The sequence below is a fragment of the Sebastes umbrosus genome, chromosome 11 (assembly GCF_015220745.1).
Source record: "Sebastes umbrosus isolate fSebUmb1 chromosome 11, fSebUmb1.pri, whole genome shotgun sequence".
Classification (NCBI taxonomy): Eukaryota; Metazoa; Chordata; class Actinopteri; order Perciformes; family Sebastidae; genus Sebastes; species Sebastes umbrosus.
Genome location: NC_051279.1, coordinates 14534249 through 14546008, shown reverse-complemented (window position 1 = coordinate 14546008; position 11760 = coordinate 14534249). Strand labels below are relative to the sequence as shown.

The 11760-nt window shown below is 39.7% G+C and overlaps 2 protein-coding genes across 2 annotated transcripts; one reads left to right on the top strand and one right to left on the bottom strand.

The window, feature by feature from the left end:
- Positions 1 to 624: 624 nt before the first annotated feature.
- Positions 625 to 2976, bottom strand: LOC119497415 (transmembrane protein 100-like). Its single transcript, XM_037785545.1, has 2 exons — positions 2719 to 2976; positions 625 to 1803 (listed from the first exon to the last, which is right to left on the bottom strand). The coding sequence occupies exon 2, from the start codon at positions 1715 to 1717 to the stop codon at positions 1283 to 1285; it is 435 nt and encodes a 144-aa protein (XP_037641473.1). The 5' UTR covers positions 1718 to 1803; positions 2719 to 2976; the 3' UTR covers positions 625 to 1282.
- Positions 2977 to 6281: 3305 nt separating this feature from the next.
- rcvrn2 (recoverin 2) lies at positions 6282 to 11742 on the top strand. The gene is made up of 4 exons (XM_037785543.1): positions 6282 to 7857; positions 7986 to 8492; positions 10458 to 10569; positions 11033 to 11742. The coding sequence occupies exons 2-4, from the start codon at positions 8112 to 8114 to the stop codon at positions 11119 to 11121; spliced, it is 582 nt and encodes a 193-aa protein (XP_037641471.1). The 5' UTR covers positions 6282 to 7857; positions 7986 to 8111; the 3' UTR covers positions 11122 to 11742.
- Positions 11743 to 11760: the final 18 nt, after the last annotated feature.

Here is an 11760-nt window from a genome sequence, read left to right as displayed (position 1 = left end):
AACATTCTAAATGTGTCCCAGGTTATTCCTGATTGCAGTGTATGTGAATGTCATCAGCTGACAGGAAGTAAACATGGACCCAAACTGTTGCTTAGCAACACAATTCTGCTGCAATTCCGTTGAAATGCGCTAAAACGGAGCGTTTCAGACAGAGGGTAAATACAGGCATATTCAGGCAGACAGTATGAGGAAAATAATTTTTTTTTTTACTTTACAGCATGTAAACATGTTGTAGTAGACACACAAAGTACAAGTATGAACCTGAAAATGATCATGATATGGGACCTTTAAAATACGATCCATGTCCTGCTTTTCTGACCTTATTTCTTCATATCTCTCTGCATTGCATTTATTACAAAGCATAATAACATCCTACATCTTCCACATCCACCTTGACAATTACATTAAAGGGTCAGTTCACTTACATAATAGCGCTCTTACAGTTACAAAGTAAAGAAGAAATAAAACAAAAACAACTCTTTCTTACTTACCTATGGTGATCAGGCGTCCCGGTTTTCTCCGGGATTGTCCTGGTTTCAAGCTTGGTGTCCCGAGTCCTGACAAATATCTGTAAAACTCTCAAATGTCCCAGTTTCCACCACAATTAAAATAATGATAACAATATTATACTTACAAAGACGTTTATCATGTTATCAATATCAATTTTACATATCGTCCATTTATTATATACTCTACATGGTCTGTCTACATGGATGTAAAATTGCCGATTGTGAGAATGAAAGAAAATACAGTCATCATGAGTAAAAACCAGAGGTAGGCAGTGGTGGTAGGAGTACTACTACATGCTATAAAATATACAAACATTACAAGTAAATGTCCTGTATTCATGATTTGACTTATGTAGAAGAAGTAGAAGTAAATAAAATAAAACAAATATATAAATAAAGTATTCATCAGGCAGCAGAATGGCACCTTTCAGAGTATTGTGATTTAACTACTTTATATACTGCTAGGTAGTTTAATCCATAACAATGCATCACATCATACACAACAAAACATAAGCTGCTCATATGTTTTGTAAAATGTTGATCATCAAAGTAACCAGTAAAGATAGCTGTTGATATGAGGGATATTGTTATGTTTCCCTGGAAAAAAGGAGTTGCATTTCTACATAACTTAGATTGAAAGATAAAGGGAAGAGCAGGAATGAACTTTGTAAAAGATCAGGATGTTTTTTCCTGTCCAGTATGACTGTGTGTTATTTACAGAACAGCCTGTTTTAGCTAATCCATTTCTCTTATATTCTGTCAACAATTCTTCTTTATACCGTGACTTTTTTAATTACCCTCCCACTCTCTACAAGAACTTCTTTTCCGTCCTCTCTCTCCCTTCTTGTCATTTCTCTCTTCTTCTTCGTCAGGAGGTAAAATGCCACCACACTACCCACCATCACAAAACTGAGGGTCAGAATCACAAATCCCAGTCCCAGTAAGTGAGAGGTTCCTCCTTTAGTCCAGTTCAGTTGGTCCCACACCCCCACGCCTACACAACTGAAGCCGACGAGAGTTCCCCAAAAACCGAAGGCCAGCATACAGGATCCACAAGACAGCTCAACGCCCCCGGTCACCACGGTGATGCCCGCCACCGAGACGACCCCTCCTGGTAAGGTCACCGTCTCAGATTTAGGGTCGTAGGTCACAGTAGAAGCAACATCTGAGAGAGTTGAAGGATCGAGCGTTTCCATCTTGGTTGTCATGGTTGGTTTTAATTCCTTTATCAGACGGCCAAAAGTGATTTCATGCAGCTTGTTCTTCTTCTTCTTGTTCTTCTTCTTTCTTACTCCTACAACATGACACATAGTCCTTATTAAAACCCTTTAACATCCAGTTTCCCCATTTTATTTCCCCTTATATAGAGTTAAGATTGGATAAAATCATCTTATCCCTAGTTCTAACTCTTCATTGAAGCTACGTGATGTTTACACTGAGTGAAATATTCAAACCATGTTATTACTGTATATTTCACCAAAGATGTCTTGTGCGTCATTTACACTTTTCCCCTTATATATTTGAGAACTTTGGGATCTCCACTACAATTTAAAATAAAGGTCTGTGGGTGTGAACCATGTTTTGCTGCACATCATAAGTATGTAATGACTGACGTATGGGCTTGGTTTAGAAAATAATAGAATAATAATGGTATATTTTTTTTGTGTGATCAAATTGTATTGGTTTTAAAGACATGCACTGGAAATTATTAACAACAGCTAAAAAACCCAACAAATTACATAATTCAGATTCTAATACTAATACTAATAATAATTATTAATATAATAAAATAAAAATATATATAACTATTTGTAATTATTTAAATGGCAAACAGCCAAAATGAACTGGACTGAACTGAATTAAGATACAAAGCAACTGAATTAAAGTTTAGATTCAAACAAACCAACAAAGATTGGAGACTGCATGATAACTATAATGCCCTCACTAAAGCAAAGTGCAATAAGCCTCACTCTCTTCAACCCAATGAACAACAGCAGGTCTAGAATTGTAAAATCATGTTTATGCAAATTAAATTGCTCAAGCCCACTAAATTTCTGAATCATAAATTGAAATCAAAATCAAAAGTTTCTGCTAAATGCATTTCTTTACTATCTAATCTGTTGGATAGAAAATAATATTAAAGAGTAGGACTCTTACTAATACCGGAATTTTGGATATGTATTTATATAAAAAGTACAGCATTGCTTACCTCAGTGTGGAATCAGGAGCTTAGATGTCAGTGGAAATTGTGATAAGTGAAGGTCCTTTGAATTCAGAGATGTGATTTTTTTTTGTATGTGAGTGATTTTAGTGAAAGCCTAAAAGTGCTGCTGACTTTCTCTCTGGACAATGGGTGTAGAAATGTGAGCAGGGGCCCCAACTGCTGTTACCTTTATCATATACGTCACAACCTGAGGCCTCACATCATGGTGGACACAGTCGGCAAGATTGTTGTCACCACTTGTTTGTTCCTCTCTTCCTCTTGTCCGTCATTAAGCATCATTATGACCCATTACCAGATATTTATCTAGGAACAACTCCCTTCCTCTTTTCCTCTCTCTCTCAGTCTTAACATTTGAGTCGGGTCCCACCAAGGCATTGTTTGGGCTGAGAGTGGATTTTCTTTCTTTGTTTTAGTGCTTTCACTTCTAACTTTTTGGGACGTGAGGTGTACTATTCAACCTTGTGACTATGTTGTCATAGGATTGGGAATGGATATACAGACGTAGGCAAAGTTGTTGGTAACGTTCCGTTAAAGAGAGAAAAACCCACAATGGTCACTGAAATAACTTGAAACTGACAAAAGTAATAATAAAATAAAAATTTACTGAAAATGAACTAATGAAAATCAGATATTGTTTTTGAATTGTGGTTCAACAGAATCATTTTAAAAAACAAACTAATGAAACTGGCCAGGACAAAAATGATGGTACCCCTAGAAAAGATGTAAAATAATTTGACCATAGGGACATATTAAACTAAGGTGTGTCCTGTAATTAGCATCACAGGTATCTTCAAACTTGTAATCAGTCAGTCTGCCTATTTAAAGGGTGAAAAGTAGTCACTGTGCTGTTTGGCATCATGGTGTGTACCACACTGAACATGGACCACAGAAAGCTAAGGAGAGAGTTGTCTCAGGAGATCAGAAAGAACATTATAGACCTTCATGTTAAAGGTAAAGGCTATAAGACCATCTCCAAGCAGCTTGACGTTCCTGTGACTACAGCTGCACATATTATTCAGAAGTTTAAGGTCCACAGGACTGTAGCCAACCTCCCTGGACGTGGCCGCAAGGGGAAAATTGATGACATATTGAAGAGACGGATAATACGAATGGTAACCAAAGAGCCCAGAACAACTTCCAAAGAGATTAGAGGTGAACTCCAAGGTCAAGGTACATCAGTGTCAGATCGCACCATCCGTCACTGTTTGAGCCAAAGTGGACTTAATGGAAGACGACCCAGGAGGACACCAAATCATAAAAAAGCGAGACTGGAATTTTCCAAAATGCATATTGACAAGCCACAAAGCTTCTGGGAGAATGTCCTTTGGACAGATGAGACAAAACTGGAGCTTTTTGGCAAGTCACATCAGCTCTATGTTCACAGACGAAGAGATGAAGCATCCAAAGAAAAGAACACTGTACCTAATGTGAAACATGGAGGAGGCTCGGTTATATTATGGGGCTGCTTTGTTGCATCTGGCACAGGGTGTCTTGAATCTGTGCAGGGTGCAATGAAATCTGAAGACTATCAAGGCATTCTGGAGCGAAATGTGCTGCCCAGTGTCAGAAAGCTTGGTCTCAGTTGCAGGTCATGGGTCCTCAAACAGGATAATGACCCAAAACACAGCTAAAAACACCCAAGAATGGCTAAGAACAAAACATTGGACTATTCTGAAGTGGCCTTCTATGAGCCCTGATCTAAATCCTATTGAACATCTGTGGAAGGAGCTGAAACATGCAGTCTGGAGAAGGCACCCTTCAAACCTGAGACAGCTGGAGCAGTTTGCTCACGAGGAGTGGGCCAACATACCTGTCAACAGGTGCAGAAGTCTCATTGAGAGTTACAGAAATCACTTGATTGAAGTGATTGCCTCAAAAGGTTGTGCAACAAAATATTAAGTTAATGTTACCATCATTTTTGTCCAGGCCAGTTTCATTAGTTTGTTTTTTTAAATGATTCTGCTGAACCATAATTCAAAAACAATGTCTGATTTTCATTAGTTCATTTTCAGTGAATTTTTATTTATTATTACTTTTGTCAGTTTCAAGTTATTTCAGTGACCATTGTGGGTTTTTCTCTCTTTAACGGAACGTTACCAACAACTTTGCCTACGTCTGTAATTGAGAGATTTATACTGGAGGAGGAAATGTTGAAAAGTTGTGTTATCGTGCAATACATTTGGGAACTAACCATTAAAGCTGCAGTGCGTAGAATTGGAGCAAATATGATTCAAAAAAGTTATTTTTATAAAACGGTCGCTATATTCTGACAGTAGTGGATGAGACAGGTAATCTGAAAAAATCATGTGCCTCTGTGTCCTCCGGTGCTCCAAATGGCATCTGCAAGATTTCACAGACCGGAGGAAAACAACCAATCAGAGCCGAGCTGGAGCCTGCCGTCTCTGAGCAGCTGTCAATCACTCGCAAACTCTGATCAAACGGTCAAACTAGGCAGCGCTGATCACATATGAATCAATATTCTGTGACTGTAATGCCTATTTCTCTCCTCAAATGTTTTCAAAAACATCTTGTAGTGTACTGTTTAGCTGTAAAATGAGAAAGTTTGTAACCCAGCAGCCACGTTGAGATCAGTTGAGGAAATAACAAGCACCGCCCACCAGAGCACAGCCAACAGGAACTCTCTCCCTCTGAAACAATCTGTGATTGGCCAAAGTCTTCCATCACAGAGCCATGAGGAGGTGCAGAAGTCAAATTTTCTCTCAGAACACTTGAATTACAATATGCTGAAAGGTTATTATGATACCAAAAACTTTCTGCCTACTGCAGGTTTAAGTGGTTACGTCCGGTTACGTCTCCAGTCTGATATGATATGGAGCACACAGCTGATATGTATGTGGTTTGTTTACATGATGTAACAGGAGTGCATATAACGTATTCAGTGTGGACAGGGAGCGTCCGATGCTACGTGATGCATCCGACTATCGCGCCGCATCGCATGTCAGAACAAATTGCAGCCAAAGTGCCCTCTTGGATGCCCCTATGGTAGATAAAACATGATGAAGCACCCTCTAGGGTGGCCTTAAAATTGAGAAAACATGATGCAGTGCCATAAAGGCTACTCTACATGCTATAGAAAAACTTTCTGCACGCTGGTGCCCTTTTTATTTCCCCTCCCCCTGCTCGTTGGACAGCCTGAGTCTGCCACTGCTGTGTGGGGCAGATTTACAGAATATGTATGTCAGTGCTGACGTTGAAGCGGCTCCCAGGTCAATGCTGCAACAGGTGAAGCGTGATACTGTCAATTAATTGGCTATAATGCTCGCCAGCCAACTGGGATGCTGCCAGTGGCGAGACACTGACCTATTGCAGATATTTCTAGATGTGTTGACTTCTACTGCCAAACAACTTTCACTTAGGCTGTTACCGCACTATGTTTTATATGCATTACTGCCTGCAAAAGAAATATACAGTATATATCCAATTCATAGTTGCAAATGTAATAGTTGCTATAAAGAATTGATCATTTTTTTCTAAATAATTGTCATTTATTGTGCCTTGATGCTATAGATTGTGCCTATCAACATTATATGAATCCTCTCCTTCACCACAGGTAGAAAATTATCTCAAAAGTGACCACAAATCCTTGCTTGCTCTAGCTCTAGCAATAAGTCGAGCCGAGGGTACAGGTCAGGTGTCAGCGAGTGATTTGTCGACAGCAGGGGGTAATTCTATTGGCTATGGCACTCACAGGATGATGATGATGCTAATTGGCTAATTGGGTGGGCCGGGGCGGGTCACAAGTAATCCAATAGATGGACTCACCGAGCATATTTATGGAGCAAGAAAATCCTGTTGCAAAAATAAGACACAAATGATAATTATACAGTGTAATAAACTACATAAGAAGTAGTGCTACTATTGCAGTCAACTTACGCTTTCAGCTGTCCCGCTTCAATATACAAATAATTTAACAAATAAACTCTGCCGTACACCCCGACCTCCATGCTGAGTCAGTCTGAAAGAGCAGTTAAGACAATCAAGATAATACTTTCAGTCTAATCAAAGCAGACACAGAAATTAGGGGTGATGATGTAAATCTGTCAAAGTGAAGTGAGTTTGATGTTCTGATTACCGTGACGCCTCCTGTAGGGTGATGGCTGTGGATATAAAGATGGAGACTATACAGAGAAAGGCCCAAAGGACTGGGACTGAGTTACAAGGGACTGGGTGGAAAAGTTTAAACCAGTGGAAATGAAGGCAAAGTAATGAGTGTGCATGTTTGTGTCGGTCAGTATGTAAAACAGGACGCATTTAGTGCATGAGACAAGGGAAAAGTCAAGCCCAGGACCGAAAAAGGCTAAAAAGAAGGAGATTTTGGTTAGTTAGGAAATATGGGCAAAACGTTAAATATTTGGTTCAGTGAAACAAACCCAGGCTAGTGACAGAAGAAAGAAGTCAGTGAAAGGAAATCATACAATAGCTCATGTAGGACAGAATGGAGGTCATGCACAGCAAAGGCCGCCGGTAGTGAAGACGGTGTGAGGGGCGTAGGTGGGATTGGAGGTTAGAGGGGAATTAAACTGCCTGGACAGATGGTAGTCGGGAATTAGATGTCAGTGGTCAACTAAACCCCTTTGAAAGGCCACTACTGAAATAGCAAACAACCCACCTGAAGCCATGTTAACAGGGTTTCCTAGAACATGACTGATAATCTGTTGGTCAGAGTATAAAAGTAATGTTTGAGTTTTAATGATTCTGTAGCATTCAAATACTTTCCAATTCCATGGAAGGGTTTATAACCACAAAGATACACTGAAATGCATTGAACCCCTGTTGATTGATTAATATTGAGTTATTACATAAGACTACTGACTTCTTTGATACACTGCCACAAGGCATAACTCCTACTGTTTATAAATAATTGAACAGAGGAATGAACTCAACACTGACATATACTGTGGATCTTTCTAGACGTCCAGTCCCAACAGAGAAAAGTAGGATGCGGGGGTTCTTTTTAGTCAAAAGCTCAGCCACTTTAAATCCCGCATTAACAGAATTAACCCTGGTGGAGTGTGTTTCCCCCTCCCCTCCTTATCTCTCACCGTCTTACTGTCCAGACACACACTCAATTCTCCAGTCATCATCTGTCCACACAACACACAGGTAAGCTTTCCCTACATTTTTCATCATCTTCACAATGTGATTTTTTGTTTTCTTTTGTAGTATAAAGAAATTTAGGATTTCATAAGTGGACTGTATGTGTAAATACATTTTTTTTCAATCACTTGCAGGGTTCTCTTTGGCCTCTACCATCAACAGGAGAGGTCAAGCCAAGTTTAGGTGGCACAGGAGAAGAAAAACTCAGGTGGTGAGGTTGCCAGAACTGACACATCACTAAGACACTGAGAGTCACTACCATGGGAAATACCACCAGCAGCGCATTATCTAAGGAGATCCTGCAGGATCTCAAGCTCAGCACCAAATTCACTGAAACTGAGATCTCGCAGTGGTACGAGAACTTTCAGACACAGTGCCCGACGGGACGCATATCGCCAGAGGAGTTTGAGCAGATCTATGCCCGTTTCTTCCCTGACAGCGATGCCAAGAGCTACGCACGGCATGTGTTTCGCTCCTTTGACACCAACGACGACGGCACTCTGGACTTCAAGGAGTACATCATCGCACTGCACATGACCTCCACTGGGAAGACGACCCGAAAACTGGAGTGGGCATTCTCACTGTTTGATGTAGACAAGAACGGATACATCAACAAGACAGAAGTGACAGAGATCTGCCAGGTGAGGAGGGATACATATAAGATAAGGATGAAATGATTAGACACTTTAATTGTGGTTCTAGTATGACAAAAAGCAACTAATGGTATCCACTATTTCTACAGTGTGATGATCTTGCTCCAAACATTTTGCCTCTTCAGATTAATTCTGAAACATTCATCTCATTTTATGGAGAGTAGTATCAAACTATGTTGACCAGGAGTGCTAAAGACAGAATCATTTTACCATAATGTTCATCTTTATAGCTGCTAAAAACATATAATATCAGAAATGTAAGCTGTTCTGTTGCTCACAGTCCTCTGGGAAATGTTTTATCTAAGTTGTCAAAGCTACAACTGACAGATACAGTAAGAGGATTACTTGACATCGTGCAATCAAATACAATAGTCCTGTAGTAGATACTACTTTTCAAGTTTATAATTTTCACTTTTAGGTTATTTTGCCCACTCCCTTTAAGGTCAATGTAAAATGAGTTACTATTTATTGAAAAGTAGGTCTCAGTACTAATTGCCAGCCCCAATTAGCCAATCTATTTGAGCCTCAAACCCCCGATAATCTCTGTGATTACAGGGTTAACTCTCAGACAATGTCGGCAGTCCTACTCTTAAGCAAGACTACTCTTTTATTGCTTTGTCTGTAGAGCGACTGCTCATCAGTCTAATCCAGGTTTCTTTTATTCACGAGGCTGCCACTTTGGACTGTTAGATGTATTTATGCTAATTACTCTATAATGGTTGTGAGCCATTGTTTGCATATAATCAAAACTCAGTCTGATGGAGGTTGCCAAGTTTCTTATGTTCTGTTTTAAGGCAAATTATATAGTATTGTAAGAGGTTTAGACAGGTCAGCTGAGGTTCCAGCTGGCATTGTAATAGGATTTAATTCCTGGTCAACTGGCCTGAGTCCATGTGAATCACGTTTACACCACGTGCACAAAATAGCTCCGTTTTAAAGCCACCCTGCCAAAACTTCAACAACCTACAACAGAATTAGACTCTGTGGTGAGGTAGCCAATAAACAGATCTGCCATGTGCACCTAAACCAACATCATTACTACAGAAAGAAGAAGTGAGTGAGGAAGGCAGGACCAACCATTATTAGATTAGTATACTACATTGATGTGATAGACTAGTTAAGAGAGGGTGTAAATACAGTGCATCTTTGAGGGTATCCACATTTGCTGCTCGCTACAGATCTGTTTTTTATTATTTATAAGTGACCAGTAAACTCTTGTCGTCTATAAGTTTACAGTGTGAACTATACAGACCAGAGGGGCAAGATAGAGGGACAGTCCAGGGAGAAAAGAGATCTTGGTGTTTGGCCTGTGGCCTGAGTCTTGGCACTAATCCATGTTAATCTAGGTGTCTTAAATGTGGGAGATGAGTGCTTCCTCTCTAAGTGGGACACACACTTAAAGGCCTTGAACCTAAAGTGCATAGTCATTAAGTCATTTACAATCTGCTGGATTCTAAGTGGCATATTCCAGATTCACCATCTCTGAGAAATGACACACAGGACTGAAGGTGCTGCCGCGGGCTGCTTGATTATTCATACATTCATTTTTTAACTTGTATGCATAGTCGACATGTAAATTGTGACGGCCAGGCCCTCCAGGATTGCTCTCGTAGCTGCATTTGGGAGGCAGGTCAGTTGTCATGTGATGGATTGCAGGCTACATTATGTAAGATTTAATTGTAGGCTGCTTGATTTGGTTGTATTCAGCCAAATTATATACAATGACTAATGACAGTAATCAGGGATTAGACATTAGAAAAAGTGTTGGCCTGTAGCTTTTCTCTAAATGTCAAGCTGTTTTGCATCTATAAACCACAAGACACTAATTAACTTGAGCTTACTCATTTGTCCTACACTCCTCTTGGCTTGCACATGTGCTGTGTTGACGTTCCATACATTATTTGCGTGAGAGAAATGATGCAGCATTATCTTATACCCAACCCCCCCTTTCAGGCCATATTTAAGCTGATCCCCAAGGAGGACCAGTGCAGGCTAAAAGAGGATGAGAACACACCCGAGAAGAGAGCCAACAAGCTGTGGTCTTACTTCGAAAAGAAAGACAACGGTGAGGGATATAACACACACACACACACACACACACACACACACACGCACACACACACACACACACACACACGTCTATATATTGTGCCCTCGCGGTGCATGACAGGTCACTGTGTTCTTATCACTGCGTACTAGAGATGAAATCTGCGTAAGCTCTTACTACCTTTCCTCAGCAGCTGTTCTTACATCCTGTAGTGAAGATTACAGCTGTTTGGCTTAACAATAATACATGCAATAAATCCACCTGGGGGCACATCCCCTCCCAGTTACAGCATCACGTGTGTCATGCAAGCTTTATTTTGTGTGTACCAGCCATATATCATGAAACCTTAAATTGTCTCTGCTGCATTGCATGCTACTGTCACACCCATACAGGAGATAAGAGCAGATTTCTTAGATAAATACAGACGCATCATTCAACCCACGTTCCTTACTGTATATGTTGTTTCTCTTTCCCCTCATAGAGCGACTGGCTGAAGGAGAGTTCATCAAAGGAGTGATTGAAAACGAGAATGCAATGCGTCTTATCCACTATGAACCGATGAAAGAATAAAGTCATTCCTACTTCATCCCCTCTCATTAGACTCTTTTAAACTTCCCCTCCCAGTGTCAGATGTTTCTTCTTTGATTCACTCAACTCCTCAGTGTAAATACTCTTTTCTGCAGTGTCTTGGTTGCAGCTAACTTCACAGTAAGTTTCAGTACATGTTATATTGTTTTACTAATGTTTTAAATGAATTTATATGAAATAGAGGCTAAAAGAGGCAAATTAGGGCGTAGTTTTTAAAACGTGTGTACAGCTAAAAAGCTGTTACGGTGACTATTATACATACTATATAATTATATAAAGAATGTATGATAGATATTGTCCTATTGTTAATCTTTTAAATGGTTCAAATTAAATTTTGGCTATGGATAAGTATCATACCTGATTGTTAGCTCATTACTTTGTTTTTTTTCCGGACCGGAAATGTCTTAATAGAGGTCGTAGTGTTGTCTATTCACTGTACAATCAATTAAAGGTTTTCTCATAAATCTGTGCTTTGAAAAACAATTTTTTGGTCTTTCCCAGAAAACAATAAATTCTCATATGACCTAGAAACATACTGTTTAACATAATGCTTTAGGTCTTAACTTTTCTATTATGTTTATCCCAGACAGTAAATCCATGAGTATCCCACATGTAAAACGT

Coding starts and splice junctions, on each gene's coding strand:
- LOC119497415 (XM_037785545.1), bottom strand. CDS start 1,717: ATGACAACCAAGATGGAAACGCTCGATCCTTCAACTCTCTCAGATGTT.
- rcvrn2 (XM_037785543.1), top strand. CDS start 8,112: ATGGGAAATACCACCAGCAGCGCATTATCTAAGGAGATCCTGCAGGAT. Junction 8,493..10,457: donor AAGTGACAGAGATCTGCCAG/GTGAGGAGGGAT, acceptor CCCCCCTTTCAG/GCCATATTTAAGCTGATCCC. Junction 10,570..11,032: donor CTTCGAAAAGAAAGACAACG/GTGAGGGATATA, acceptor TTCCCCTCATAG/AGCGACTGGCTGAAGGAGAG.